This window comes from Muscardinus avellanarius (assembly GCF_963383645.1).
Source record: "Muscardinus avellanarius genome assembly, chromosome: 3".
NCBI classification, from domain to species: Eukaryota; Metazoa; Chordata; class Mammalia; order Rodentia; family Gliridae; genus Muscardinus; species Muscardinus avellanarius.
The window spans coordinates 28,574,285-28,590,068 of NC_137788.1; the positions used below are offsets into that span (position 1 = coordinate 28,574,285).

General features: G+C 47.0%; 1 protein-coding gene across 2 annotated transcripts in view; it reads right to left on the reverse strand.

The window, feature by feature from the left end:
• DLGAP3 (DLG associated protein 3) overlaps positions 1-15,784 on the reverse strand; it is a gene marked incomplete at both ends in the record, with an annotated part of 45,413 nt that overhangs the window by 2,730 nt on the left and 26,899 nt on the right. For both annotated transcript variants that reach the window (XM_080690811.1, XM_080690810.1), the window contains one exon: positions 77-561. In XM_080690811.1, the coding sequence (XP_080546937.1) occupies positions 77-561 (485 nt within the window). The remainder of the gene's footprint in view (positions 1-76; positions 562-15,784) is intronic.

Consider the following 15,784-nt stretch of genomic DNA (forward strand, 5'->3'; position numbering starts at 1 on the left):
GGTCGAAACCAAGACCTCCTAAGACGACGCCCCACCAAGGTCCCCAGCGCCCCCTACTGCCAGGGGGGCGACTCACTCTCCTCCGGCAGCTCATAGTCCTCCGCCTCGCGTTCCATCTGCTGGCACCAATGTTCCAGCTTCTCCACCTCTGCCCGTAGCATCTTGATGAACCACTCGCCGTCCCGTGGGCAGGGGGAAGTGCGGCCTGAGTCGGGGAGGCTACGTGACCCGCGCTCCATCCAGGAGTCACGGCGGCCGGACACGGGGCCGGGGGCGGGGGCGGGGGCAGGGCCGGGCGACCCGTCGGTGGCCGGAGGCTCATACGGCAGTGGGTAGCCCTCGCGGTAGGCCCACTGGCCCTGCGTGTGGACCGTGCGGAAGACTGAGTAGGTGGGGGCCCGGGGTCCGGGCTGGGGCTCAGAGGCGTGCCTCTGGAAGGAGCGTCCAAACTGCAGGGCCTTGTCTTCTGTGGCCACCGTGGCCAGGCCGGCCAGGCCCTCCAGCTCCAGGTCCGCCTGCACGCCAGCCGTCACGCTGTTGGAGCGCTTGAACCTCGCCCGCCTGCAGGGAGAAATGCCTGCTCTCCCCTCTGCCATTGCCCAGTCTCAAGCCCACCCCACCCTGCCCCAGGCAAAAAGGAAGGGACCCCACAAAGCAAAAGCACAAATCCGAGACTTGACCTAGATGCTTGCAACTGGTAGGTACCTTATATACTTCCCCATCCCACTGCCTCTGGACCGGCTGAGTCTAAAGATGTGAGAGCCACTACAGATGCTGGCCGAGGCCAATCAGACCAGGCGGAGTCTGGAGGAACGCCCTGCAGAAACTGGGCTGCAGGACTGACCAGTAGGCCCAGGGGAGGTCTAGGTTGGTGGTGGCTCTTTACCAATGAGTGAGAGAGTACTCAAATGGCATGTCTGTGCAAATTTACACTAGCTGGACAGTGTCCTCAGCCCTACACAGAGATGAGCAAACTAATGCCCAAGGTCACCCAGCTACAGACACAGAGACAGGATCTGGACCCAGGGCTGCCTGCGGGTTCAGCTGCTAGAACATCAGGAGAGGAGATGCCCGCAGCTGGGAGGACTTCTCCTCTAGGGACCCTGACAGCTCAGCCCACAGTCTGCCCAGACACAGAATGCCGGTGCCAGTGGAGCTGAATTAAGTTGTTGGCAGGAATGACACAGGGCCTGGAAATTTCTTGTCTTTTAGTTAATAATATGCAAATCCTATGCAAAAACAGAAAGTCAATTGGCCTTGTTCATTTCTCCCCCTTTGAGTTCAGGGTAGGGGCTCTTCTCTAGAAAGAATTCAGTGCCTTCCCCCCAAGATGCATGAGGTTGGGGCTGGACGACACTTTAAGAAGTGAGAGTCAGAAGATGGGGTGGGGGTGGAGGATAACAGAATTCAAGGTCTGGTAATTCAAGGAGCTCACAAGGAAGGTCCATGGGTCCTGAGTTCTCTCCACCCCCAAAGGGTCAGAAGAGAGGGGCTCACTGGGAAGCTCCAGGGCCACCCAGCTTCCCAGGAGCCTCTCCCAGCCCCCGCAACTTCAGCCTTCCTCGGTGCTGCCCAGGCCTTTTCTCCTTGCCTTCCTGTCTGCTTCCCTCCAGCTGGCAGGCTGCCTGCTGGGAGCCTGTTTCCATAGAAACCAGGCCCAGAAGGATGCTGCAGGACCCAGGAAAGAGAGATGCACTCATGTGCAGTCTCCACAAGCCCTATGTCTCCACCCCCACCCAGAGAGAAAGGAGGAGGGAGAATGTGTCTTCACTGCCTCCCACATGGTCTTCTCCTTGGCGTTTGCCCTGGTCAAGACTGGCATCACTACTTCATGACTGTGGGACTGGCCTCTGCATCTGCTCAGAATAGTGTGGAGGAAGATCTCGGGCTTAGGAAGCAGACCTGAGTTCTAATGCTGGCTCTGTCGCTATGTGTCCATCTACTGTGTGTGAGTGTAGACAACACCAATGATACACAGGATTATATGCTATATATAAATACAGACACATACACATATATCTAAAAACATATACATATGCATATAAAATTATAGGAATAAACCAGTAATTGCCAAGGTATTTCCTTTAAAATTATGCCTTGCATATTTTAAGATCTAGGGCACAACAGTTCCTCCCCAATATACCCCAAAGTGGAGTAGTTTTCCTAAAGCTGAGCTCTGCCAAGTCATTTCCCTGCTCAAAACTTTCCATACAGGCTGGAGATGTAGTTCAGTGGTAGAACGTTTGCCTAGCATATGCAAGGCCCCGGATTAAATCTCAAAAATTAAAAAAAAAACCTCATTGATACAGCCCTTGTCTAGTATGCATGAGGCCCTGGGGTCAATCCTCAGTATTGGAAGGAAAAAAAAAAAAACTTTCTATACTTTGCCAATTCCAACAAGATAAAGTTCGACTGTCCTGTGCTAACACTTACCCGAGGCTCTTGAACTCTGGAAGCGGTACTCATCTTCAGCCTCGTCTCCCCCATGGGTGATACATGACTCCAACATGCTGATGCCCCCACCTGATCTGGCATTCTTCCTCTCCCTCCTCCTCCTCCCTGTCCATTTCTCACTCAAGTCCTCAAGTCCATCTCCCTCCTCTGCAAATCTCCTGACTCCTTCAAGACCACTCTTCAGTTCCATATCCTCCTCCGGCGATTTTCTTGCATTCGGAGCAGCCCCACTCTGTGTGTGTGTGTGTGTGTGTGTGTGTGTGTGTGTGTGTGTGTGTGTGTGTGTGTGTTAGTTACTGGATACCGAACCAAGGGACATTCTACCTCTGAGCTACACTCTCAGCCCTATTTTCTATTCTTTATTTTGAAACAGGGTCTCACCAAGTTGTGGGGGGCCTCACTAAGTAGCTGAGGCTGACCATGAACCTGTGGTCCTCCTGTCTCAGCCTCCCAAGCGCTGGGATTACAAGCGTGTGCCACCACTCCTGGCTGCAGCTCCACTATTTGGTTAACTTGTTCCTGGCTTACATGTCTAACTGTACTGTCAGGTGCACTGGCTCCCTATCAATATTTTTGTGCCTTTGAGCTCCAGTTAGCTTGTGGTTCTTTCAGGGCTCCAGGAATTGCAATCCACAGAGGTGGGGATAAGCTCTGTCCCCACTAAAGACATTCCTAAGGAGCCGCCATCCCTGCCTGCCCCCCGCCCCGTCACCCCCACTAAACATGGATCCGTCCTCTGGCACCACTGCGTCGGCTGCCTTTCACGCCTGTCCTGAGACATCCGGAGAGGATCCCGCTCCATCGAGATGGAAGCAGCGGCCCAGCCTGCAACAGCTGCACCCAGTGCCAGGGCTTCCCGGCCCTTCACTGCCTGGTGAGCTCTCTCACCGTGCGCACTTCAAGGAGACGGAAGAAGTGAGGAGCTTATGGGATTAGCAGAAGCACACTCCTCACCGATGCTCCCAGCCAAGGCCAGAACTGTACACACCGCGCTCAGGAGCCAGTCATCCTTGCACAAGTGGCATTTCAAACTAGCAAGAAAAGAGCAAAGAATCAAAGATCCAAAGCCCTGGGGAGGGGGTGGTGAATTGGCTCAGACCCCCCCACCCCCGTGCCATTCTGGCATGGGGCTGTAACTATCTTCTGTATTTCTATCTTTTTAATAAACTTCTTTAAATCTTCACACACACACACACACACAAAACAAAAACAAAAACAAAGCCCTGGGGAACCCGGACAGTTCACAGATGGGCAGAGTCAGAGTGGCCCACAGAAGTGAGGAAGGAGCCCAGGGGAAGAAGGAAGAAAACCTCAGGAGAATGACCGGAAGGCAGGAGGGGGAGAGAGGTCTCAAGAAGGAAGGGGAAGCCAACAGGAACACAGCTGGTTAAGAATGAAAGATGGCCGGGCTCAGTGGGGCACGCTTGGGTCACTGCCAGTCTCAGCAACTGAGTGAGGCCCTCAGCAACTCGGAAAGACCCTGTTTCTAAGTAAATAAATAAATAAAGCTGGGGTGCAACTCAGAGATACAGAACCCCCAGGTTCAATCCCCAGTACCAAAAAAGAAAGAAAGAAAGAAAAAGAGAAAGAAAGAAAGAAAGAAAGAAAGAAAGAAAGAGGAAAAGAAAAGAAAAGCGTCTATGGCTTTGGCACTCCTGGAGCCTGCGGTGACCAGAGAGAGCAGTGGGAGCAGACACAGCCAACAGTGGCTGCTGGGGAGCGGGGACAGCTGGTGGAGGTGAGGAAGCATGGGGAGGTAGTGGTGATGGAGGGGTGTTTCATTTGTTTTATCCCAGAGGGGAAAGAACCTGAGGGGTAGGCAGGATAATGGCACCCCAAGAGGCCCACATCCTAGACCCTAGAACCTGGGGATATGTTCTCTTCCACGGCAAAAGGGACTTGGCAGTGTGACTGAGTTAGGTCAGCTGAGTCAAATAGCATGGATTATCCAGGTGTGTGCAATTTAATCACAGGGGTCATTTTTTGTGGTTATTACTGGAGATATTCCACCCAGGGACATTCTCCTTAGAGCTATATCCCCAGCCCTTTTTATTTTGAAACAGAGTTTCACTAAGTTGCTGAGGGCCTTGCCAAGTTGCTGAGGCTGATCTCAAACCTGTGATTCTCCCGTCTCAGCCTGGGATTACCCGCCTGCGCCATCACACCTGGGTCCTTATCAGCGCGGGAGGAGGCAGGAGAGCTGAGTCAGAGGGAGCCAGAGCGGGAGGGCTGGAATCAGGGTTGGAAGGCTGCAGCTGGAGGACTCGACCTGGAGAGGCTGGCCTGGAAACCAGAGGCGGCCCCCAGCCAAGGAATGCAGACAGCCTCTGCAAACTGGAAACGGTGACACGCTCTTCCCCGAGCCTCCAGAGGGACGCTCTGCCAGCACCTTGACGTGAGCCCAGTGACACCCACTACAGACTGCTGACCTCCAGAAATGCAAGAGGCAAGTGCGTGCCACCACGTTTGTGGTGATCCGTTATGGCGAGAACCAGAAACTAATACAACTTGTAAAGAGAAACCGACTGAAGAGCGAGGCGGTAGTCCAAGGAACCAGATATAGGGGGATAAGAAATATGAACATCCTCTGAACACTTAGTGTGTGCTAAGTTAAACACTTCCCATGAATAAACCTGCTCCTCTGCAAAACCAGTCCAACGATAAGGGTGTTGGTATCATCATCCCTACTTACAGGTAAGGAAAGTGACTCTTGGATTAAGTGGCTTCCTAAGATGAGACGGTTGTCAAATTAGTGCAGAAGCCACCTCTTTTTTTTGGGGGGGGGGTTACTAAGGATTAAGCCCAGGGGCATTCTACCTCTGGGCGACACCCCTAGTCCTTTTTTATTTTTATTTTTTATTTCAAATAAGGTCTTGCTAAATTGCTGAAGGTCTTGCAAAATTGCTGAGGCTGGCCTCAAATTTGCAGTACTCCGGTCTCAGTTTTCCAAGTACTGGGATTACAGGCATGTGCGATCACCGCCAGCAGAGGGCACCTCTTGAGCCACCGCACTCTACTGCCTCCCTAGACCCCTGGGAAGAGCGCAGATCTAATTCGGAATCTAATCAGGTGCCTGCCCCCCCAGACAGGGCTGGTGGAGGAGGTGGAGGAGGAGATGCGGGCAAGTCAGGGGCTGGTCTGGAAGAAGAGCCAGGCCCCACCAAATGACTTCCAGCGTCACAATGAAGTGGCCGGGGGCGTCTCTCTGCCAGAGACAGGGCAGGGAAGGAACAAGAATGAGCAGCTGTAGGGAAGGCAGCAGGAGGAAGTTGAGCCCAGGTACTGTGGAGCCAGACAGCCTGGGACTGAACCCCAGCTCTTTGGCTTGTGTCTGGTTTCTCATCTGCAAGGGGAAAGGATGACTGTACCAGCTCGGCTTGATTGTGATGAGATAATTTATGTACAGGACTTAGGACAGCACCTGCCTGCCCATTGTGCTGGCGATTATAGAGAAGTGGCGAAGTTTGTGGCTTTCGCCGCAAAGAAAGGGAGCCGCTGGATAAACACAATGGTCCGAATGGAGCACGGAGAAGCCAGCTAGGGTGGTGTGGTTATTAATTATTCTGATTGCTGTTGATCACTTCCATCTGTTCTCCCACAGCACTCTGAACAAAACCTCTTTTATACTCAGCATCACATTGTATTGTAGGGAGCTATTTGCATATCTGTACTCGCACTAAATAGGGCAGTTCCTCAAACATAAATGTTGGCTGGGTGGCTGATTGGTTGGTTGGCTGGGAGGAAGGATGGTAGAGACCACTAATTATCTCCCAACATCCATTCTCTCTTTCTTCCTTCGTAACAGAATCCCATAATTTTAAGCTGGACACGTGGTTGCTTTGGATAGATTCTTTTCTCAATCTCCCTTATAACTAGATACAGCCGCATGGCTAAGTTCTAGCTTATGGGATATAAGCAGAAGTGATGTATGTGCAACTTCCAGAAAGTGTTCTTAAAAGGAAAGTATTGGGCTGGGAGTGTAGCTCAGTGTTGCAGCACATACCTAGCATGCCCAAGGCCCTGAGCTGAATCCCAAGGACGAAACAAGGAAGGAAGGAAGGAGGGAGAACAGAGGAAGGGAGGGATGAGGAGGGGGGAAAAGAAAAGAAAAAGTGTTATTAAAAGGAGGGATATACCCTTCTCTGTCCCTTCCTGTTCCCTGATACCAGAGGTAGACATGATGGCTGGACCTCAAGCAGCAGTCCTGGAACACGAGATAGCAGACAATTATCAAGAGCAAAGCAGCAATAAGAAAGAGTCTGGGCCCCGGCAGCGTGAAACACCTACCAGCCTTCGGACTTCTTCTAATCAAGAAAGAATAAAATTTCAATCATATTTAAGCTTCTGATTTGGGGGAGAAAAAGGGGAGTTGTAACTCACAGCTGAACGTAATCCAACTATAACAGCTGAATTTTCAAGGTAGTGAGGTCCAGGGCTTACGCCCCTGTTTAATTGGGAAGTTGGCAGTATTTTCTGTGGTCTCTACCCACAGCTGTCAGCACAGGATAGAAACTGGCTGTAGCTGGGAATTATTACAAACACGCAACAATGCATTCACCATTCTCTCCCCTAGCCTTTTAACCAGGCTGCAGAGGCCTCCTCCCCTCCAGTTCATCCAACTGACAATGACTGCTTTCCTGGTGATTCTGGAGGTTGTGTTTCTGGTGACTTCAGGCAGACATTTTGTGATCCTCCAGGGGATAACACAAAAGCCTCTGGGAAGAAACAGGATCAACCCGAGAGACACAGTGTCCAAGGAACGCTCCAACCCAGAAAACTCAAGAGGTTTTGTTTTGCAAGGAGTATTTGACAGCAGGCTAGCAGGGATGGGGGGAGGAGTGACAGGAACACTCCAGCCAGGTACAGGCATGGTTCCTTGTTGGGGTCTGCTCAATCGCCTGACAAAACTTCCGATGAATCGGCTACTTGTAGCGCCGAGCGGATATGAAAGGCGTAACTACTCCCCTCCCCCCGCTAGCCCAATTTGGTAATGTTGAGCCTTATTGGCTCAAATAATGCTTCTATGCTCGTGAACCCCTCGTGCATTGGATAATGATTGGCTACAAGTTATGTGCTTTGTGCATGCAAGAGTGACCTTTAGCTTGATAGGTTAGAATAGTTTCCTGTTGGAAATCCCCCTTGCGGTTTTTTGCTTTAAACTGGGTTGCCTGAAAAAATAAACGAGATCCTGCTTGACTCGACTCCCGGCTCCATGTGCTTCTGTTTGGGGCCATCGGCACTCATTTTCCTGCTCAGCCCCACCGCTGACAGGCTGGACCCGTCAGTTCCTCTCTAAGGATTCTGCTAAAACAATCAAGCTGGGATCCTGGAGTCCACTACCCCAGCCTGGGGTCTGTGACAGCCAGGCCAAGGTGGGGCCAGTTGGCAGATTCAGTTGGAGTCATGCAGATCCATTGGAACCGGCCTGGATGTGGGGTGAGGAAGGAAGGCAATGTCTGTACCAGGACTGGTGGGCAGGGAGCTCTTCCTTGGTTTTCCAGGGTTGGTCTTGGAAAATAACCTCTTGGGGTAGAGGATTCCTTCCCAGGGCTCGAGGGGCTTTTACTTCCAACACAGGCCCTTCCCAAGGTCCTAAAGTCAGAAATAACCATGATGCTGAGGAAAGGCTGGACAGGCCTGCCTACGTTCCCCAGGTGGCCCCAGGTGGGTCAGAGTGGTTACAGGGAGGGTTGTGCCTGGCGTGGTTGCCCACGCTTATAATCCCAGTACTTGGGAGACTCAAATAGGAGAATTACAGATTCAAAACCAGCCTCAGCTACTTAGTGAGGCACTCTGCAACTTAGTGAGGCTCTGTTTCAAAATAAAGAATAAAAAATAGGGCTGGGTGTATAGCTCAGCAGTAGAATGCCCTTGGGTTCAATCCCCAGTACTGCAAACACACACACACACACACACACACACACACACACACACACACCAAAAAACCCCTGTAATCCTAATTTAATTACTTTATTTATTTATTTATTTATTGGTGCTAGGGGTTGAATTTAGGGGCATTCTACCTCCAAGCTACATCCCTAGCTTTAGTTTTCATTCTTTATTTTGAAGCAGGGTCTTACTGAGTTGTAGAGGGCCTCGCTAAGTGGCTGAGGCTGGTTGTGAACCTGTGATCCTCCTGTTTCAGCCTCCCAAGTACTGGGACTACAAGCGTGGGCCACCATGCCCAGCTCCAATTAAATTTAAATTTCAAGGCCAGGCGTAGTGGCCCACACTTGTAATTCCAGCATTCAGGAGTGGAGACCAGAGGATCATGGTTCGCAGACAGCCTCAGCTACTTAGCGAAACCCTTTACAACTCTGTGAGACCCTGTTTCAAAAAATAAAAAGACTAAAGAATAGAGCTGGAGGTGTAGCTCGGAGGTAGAATGCCCCTGGGTTCCATCCCTGGCACCACACAAAAAAAATTTAAATTTCAGTTAAATAACATTTTGTTTTTTAGTATTGGTATTTACCAAATATTGCATGGCACATATTTATATAAAAGTATATCTGATAACCTGATAATTAAGCTTAACTGGGCATCCTGCTGTTTATTTGTTTGGATGGTGGTGATGGCTTGGTTTTGATTTTGTTTTTGCTAGACCTGGAATTAAAGGTAAAGAAGATTGAAGCCAGGTACAGTGGAGCATGCCTATAATCCCAGTACTTGGGAGGCTGAGACAGGGAGATCACAGGTCCCAGGTCAGCCTCAGCCACTTAGTGAGATTCTCAGCAGCTTAAAGAGAAACTGTTTCAAAACCAAAAAATAAAAATGGATAGGGGTATAGCTCAGAAGCAGAATGCCCCTGGGTTCAATCCCCAATGCAAAACAAACAAACAAACAAACAAAAAACAAAGTACAGGTGCTCAAGACAGGAATAAAGAAGACAAGAGTCCAAGAAAACAGGTGGCAGTGGGTGGGGCCTGTCCTCAGTGTCCACCTAGCAAGGCTGCTGGAATTCATGGCTGGCTTTTATGTACCAGTTGGGGCCTGGTGTGTGATGAGTCAGACTTAAAGTGCCAGGGACAGAAGGAACAGCAAGGTCCGTGCAGGTGTATAGCCACGGATGCCTTCGGCAGACAAGTAAGGGAGCCTGGCCAGAGAGATGGGCCAGATTCTCCCTTTCCCCACCTGTCACTGCCTCTGAATTCTCAGTGTGATCACCTGTCCCAGGCAATTCGGTCCTTTAGGTGCTCTTCCAACACCACAACCCTCCTGAGCCCGCCCCACCAAGACCTCACGTAGCACTTCCTCAAGAACAAGGAAGATGGAGGTCCCTGCTTGCCTCTGCCCGCCCGTCTTTCACTCGCCGTTTCTTGCACCCATCCACTTCTCCCTGTTTTGCTGCTATCAGCCCATCAAGACACCCCATCACTATACTGGACTGAACCCACGTTGGATGCTTCCACCCAGGCCCCAACGCAGAGAAATGCTGGATCAAATCAAATCCAAAAGGTGTTTTTGTTACAGTGCCAAGCCTAAAAATAGTAAAGCGACATCTTCAGGTGCCCAAAGCAAAAAGGAAATTCAAAACCTGAGTAGTGAAAGGGCGTGTGAGCCAAAGGAGCTGCAGGAGTCGCAGGACAGACATATGCTAGAGGCGGGAGGGCCTGCGGAGCGAGGAAGGGAAGAGACCCCCACCCTGTGCGTCACAGTGAGGCTGGCAGCCAGGAAGGTCTGCTTTGCTTACAAACCTGGACCAGAAACACTCATGCCCGTGATTCAGGAATGTGGCTGGGAAGTCAGATCATTAGGCTGCTGCTCTGTGTTGGGCGCAGGGTTCAAATGCATACTACCAGGAAATCACAAAAACCTCAGACTGAGATTTAACTTTAAAACTGGTCCCCAGCCTAAGCAGTGTCTTGGAGTGATGGAAATGGAGCCCATGAGGAAGGAGTGGGCAGTAACAAGCAGGCACGAGCACGCAAATTCGCAAACTGTCCAAACACATTTGTAAATCTACACTATTAAGCAATAAAAGATAAAATAACCGACTTAACTAGATGTCAACCAGTAAGCCAAGCGTGGGAAGGAGGGATGGGGAGGGAATGGGGTGGGGATCGTGGTAGGGGCTAACTGGGCGAGATGTGCATGTATGTCTACAAAAGTATTTTCTTTATACCACTATGATGTATGAATACATTGCACCAATAAAAAATAAATTAAAAAAAAATAACCGACTTAGCAGAGCCTCTTTTTTTTTTTTTTTTTTTTTTTTCCGGAACTGGGGATGGAATCCAGGGGCATTCTACCTCTGAGCTACACCCCTAAGCCTATTTTTATTCTTTATTTTGTAAGAGGGTCTCACTGAGTTGCAAAGGGCCTTACTAAGTAGCGAGGCTGTCCATGAACCTTGATCCTCCTGTCTCAACCTCCCAAATGCTGGGATTACAAGCCTGCGCCACCACGCCCAGATAGCAGAGCCTTTTAAAGAGAGAGAATAAGAAACCTACATAAACATAATACAGAAGGTTGAGGAAGGAGTTATGGGGGAAATTAAAGTGCTCCAAGGCTCTTGTTTTGTGCCCAAAAGGGACAAAAAGACTGATTAATTTTAGACATTACTAGAAAAATATGAAATTAAGCATATCTGTCAAATTTTCAAAGGCCACCAAAAAGTATAAACTTCCAAACCAGTGGAGGGAAAAAAAGAAATAAACTTGCCAGGTGTGGTGACGCACACTTGTAATCCCAGTACTTGGGAAACTGAGACAGGAGGATTGTGCAGGTTCGAAGCCAGCCTCAGTTACTTAGTGAGACCCTGTTTCCAAATAAAATATAAAATAAGTCTGGGAGTATAGCCCAGAGGTAGAAGGCCACTCGGTTCCATGCCCCCCCACACACAAATAAACTTGATCCATTCAACGAAAGATAGAAGGATTGAAGAGGAGAAAAGCAAGGAAAAGGCATGTTAAATATTAAAATTCTTTTAGAAATGTAGATGTAAGTCCAAATACATTAGTAATCACAATGTGTAAATGGAGCCGGGCGTGGTGGCACACACTTGTAATCCCAGCATTTGTGAGGCTGAGACAGGAGGATCACGTTCGTGGACAGCCTCAGCTGCTATTTAGTGAGGCCCTTTGCAATTCAATGAGACCCTGTTTCTAAATAAAGAATAAAAAATAGGACTAGGGGTGTAGCTTGGAGGTAGAATGCCCCTATGTTCCATCCCAGTATTCCAAAATAAAGTGTAAATGGATTGAATATGTCTGCTCGACTCTGACTATATATTGTTTATAATAAGCCATATATCTAAAACAAGGATAAGGCGGGTATGGTGGTGCACACTTGTAATACCAGCATTCAGAGGATTGCCATTCATGGACAACCTCAACTACTTAGCGAGGCACTTCGCAACTCAATGAGACCCTGTTTCAAAAATAAAAAGACTAAAAAAATAGGGCTGGGGGTGTAGCTCAGAGGTAGGATGCCCCTGGGTTCCATCCCCAGTACTGAAAAGAAAAAAGCATAAGGATCCAGGAAGGTTGAAAATAAAGAGGTGGGGGGAAATGTATTGGAAAATTAACCAAAAGAAAACAGCCACAGCAATAAAAATCAGAGAAGAAAAAAAAATTGAAGGTAAAAGTTTTCATAGCAAGTATGAAAAGCATCCCATTTTATGGTATTAAGAGCCAATCCAAGCAGGTGTGCTAGGGCACGCCTGTGATCCCAGTACTTGGGAGACTGAGACAGGAGCATCACAGGTTCAAGGCCAGCCTCAGCAATGTATCAAGGTTCTTATCAACCTAGTGCGATCCTGTTTCAAACACAAAAAGTATAAAGGGCTGGGGGTGTATTTAGCTCAGAGGTAGATTATCCCTTAGTTCAATCCTCTCTACCACATACACACAAAAAAAGAGTCAGCCCACTGAAAAGATAAAATAATCATAAGTTTGAATACTTATAAATAGTATACTCTCAACTCAAGTAAAAATTAATTACTGAAATGTCTACAAAAATGGCAAGACTGTGTGTGTGTGTGTGTGTGTGTGTGTGTGTGTGTGTGTATGGACAGGTACTGGGGGTTAAACCAGAGGCATTCTACTTCTGAACTATACCCTCAGCCCTATTTCATTTTTTATTTGAAAACGGGGACTCACTATGTTGTAGAGAGCCTCACAAAGTTATAGAGGCTGGCTACAAACCTCGATCCTTCTGTGTCAGCCTCCCAAGTACTAGGAGCATGAGCCACCACGCCCGATTAGTAAGACATTTTAACACACCTCTCTCAGAACTAGTAGATCAAACACACCAATAAAATGAAAGACAAACATTTGAAAGATATAATTTATGAGTTAGACCATCTACATGACCCATACTCTATATGTATATTTATATGATGAAGCATGCCTCAAGACATTCTAAGGAATCATTATCAGACAGAACACATACTATGATGACATGTGGCAAATTCAGAAATCAATCATGGAAAGGCAGCCCCCACCTCCAAAAATACATTTGGAATCACAACAACGTCAAATTTCCTCTAAATGATTTACAGGTTAAAAAGGAAATTATAATGAAAGTTACAAACAATTTAGAACCAGGCAATGAAAAATACTAAATCTCGAAACAAAGATGCAGCTAAAGCAGTACAGTTAGAAGAGAACCGATAGTCCTTAAAGCACATGTTAGAAAATACAAAATTTTGAAAGTTAGTGTTTAAAAGGCTGGGGAAAAAAAAGACAACACGAACGAAAAAACAAGAGGACACGACCAAAGCAAAAAGAAACAGGGAATATGAAAGACTGCTCACCAAGACCAAAAGCTAGTCTTTTAAGGCTATTAAATACAATGTAGGAAATATCTTTAAGAATTAAAATATTGCAGGGTCAATCAAGAGAGGTCAAGCATAAATACATGCTATTAGGAGTGAAGAGAGAGATAACCTAAAGAAACTATGAACACTTACAAAATTACAGTACTATGAGAAAGAATATTTTATCCCCAAAATTATAGAAAACTATCAGTTTTTATAAATGGTCCATTGTTAAGAAAAATAAAAATCACCTAAATTGGTTCAAGGAAAAAAATAGATCAATAACCAGTAGAGAAACTGAAGCTATAATTTTAAAAGCTTCTCCTATCCCCAAAAGCCAGCAGGCCTAGCTCACTTTACAGTCAACATTTCCCAAACCTTAGGGAATAGATCGTTCCTGCTTTACACAAATTGTTCCAAAGAACAGAAACACAGAGAAAGCTACCAAATCCATTTCAGGAGTCTAGCATAACCTTAATACCTGAACTGAGTAACAACCATTAAAATAAAATTTCAGGCCAATATCACTTATGAACATAGATATGAAAATCTTAAAGTAATAACTATTCAGAAATATAACAGGGTATGTAAAAATAACGTAGCAAGACTGTGATAAAAACTGCTGGAGCTCCATATAACCATTCTTGTCCTTATGATTAGCCCCTAAGAACTCTTACTTTTTAGCTGTGCACCGGGTACCTTGCGTATCACTTCCTAGATAAAAGACTGTCCCCCCACAGCCTCCCACGCAACGGGCCAGGGCCACCGTGTAATGTGGTTCCAGCCAAAGCAATGTAGGTGAAAGTGCTGTATAACTTTCAGGAAGTCGTTTGAAAAGGAGGACGGCGTCCCTCTTCCTCCTTGCTCACTCCCACTGCTCAGAATACAGGCAGGACAGGCAGAGCTTGAACCGCAGCTCCCTAGATGTGAGCTAACACCAACGGTGGGAGAAGGGCAAGAGAGAAGGAGCCGGGGTCCTGACTCCGCATCTCCTATATCCAGGAGGCTTTTTGTAAGTGTGAGAGACAGACACTTGTTTAGGGCACTCCTGAGTCTCAGCAATAGCCAGATTTTTTTCCAGACTGACAATAGGAGCATACAGAGTTTATTCAGAAATGAAAAAATTGGGGCAATGTAGAAAAATTAGTCAAGTAATGCACCACATTCCATATGGAAGGAGAAAATTTAAGATCATCTAAGTAGACTCTGAGAAAGCATTCAATAAAATTCTGCTTATATTTTCTATTTATTTATCTTGTGGTACTGAGGATGGAACCCAGGGGAATTCTACCACCGAGCTATACTCCATCCCTATTTTTTATTCTTTTATTTTGAAACAGGGCCTCACTGGGTTGCAAAGGGCCTCACTAAGTAGCTGAGGCTGTCTGTGAACCGCGATCCTCCTGTCTCAGCCTCCCAGGAGGCTGTATTTTCTACCAAAAAATAAAAAGAAGCTGGGCATGGTGGTGCATGCTTGTAATCCCAATTATTGGGAGGCCGAGACATGACAATCACAGGTTTGAAGCCAACCTTTACAACTTAGTGAGGCTCTCAGCAACCTAGTGAGACCTTGTTTGCAAATAAGAAATAAAATAGGACTGGGGTGTAGCTCAGAGGTAGACTATCTCTGGGTTCAATCCCCAGTACCAAAAAATAAAAAATAAAATAAAAAGGAGCTGGGGATGGTGGTGCACACCTGTAATCTCAGTACTTGGGAGGCTGAGATAGGAGGATCAGAGGTTTACAGATTGCCCCAGAAACTTAGTGAGGCCCTATTTCAAAATAAAAAATAAAATCAGGCTGGGGGTGAAGCTTGGAAGCAGAATGCCTCTAGGTTCAATTCCCCAGTACAAAATAATAATAATAATAATAATAATAATAATAATAATAATAATAATAATATCTTAGTCAAGTAGGAATAGAGGAGAATTTCTTAATCTCACAGAATGGTACCCATCAAAATGTATAGCCAGGTCATCTTGAGAAGCATATCTACCTAACAAGTATGCTACTACTAAGCTGAAAATCCTATTAATGTATTATTTTAAGAAAAATAAAGCGGGGTGTGATGGTGCATGCTTGTAATGCCAGTACTTGTGAGGCTGAGACAGGAGGATCTCAGGTTCAAAGCCAGCCTTGGCAACCTGTGAGGCCCTCTGCAACTCAGTGAGATCCTGTTTCAAAATAAAAGAATAAAATCAGGCTGGGGGTATAGCTCAAAGGTAGAATGTCCCTGGGTTTCATCCCCAATTACCCCCACACACACAAAAATAAATTTAAAATGCAGACTTATAAGTAGCCTCATTTGCAGAAAAATAACTGACTATATAGGAAACCAATCATAATTTTTCAGATAACCTGAGAACTGACAGGACAGAACAGCAAGGTTTCTGAATACAAAAATCAATAAACAAAACTTAATAGTGTCCCCATGCACTAACAGTGCCCAATTATAAAATACAACAGGGGGAAAAAAAGACCCTAATCATAATAGCTACCCTACATAGTGCAAAACACCATCACCTTTCTTCTGGACCATGAGAAGTCATCCTTTTTAGGCCTCCTCAT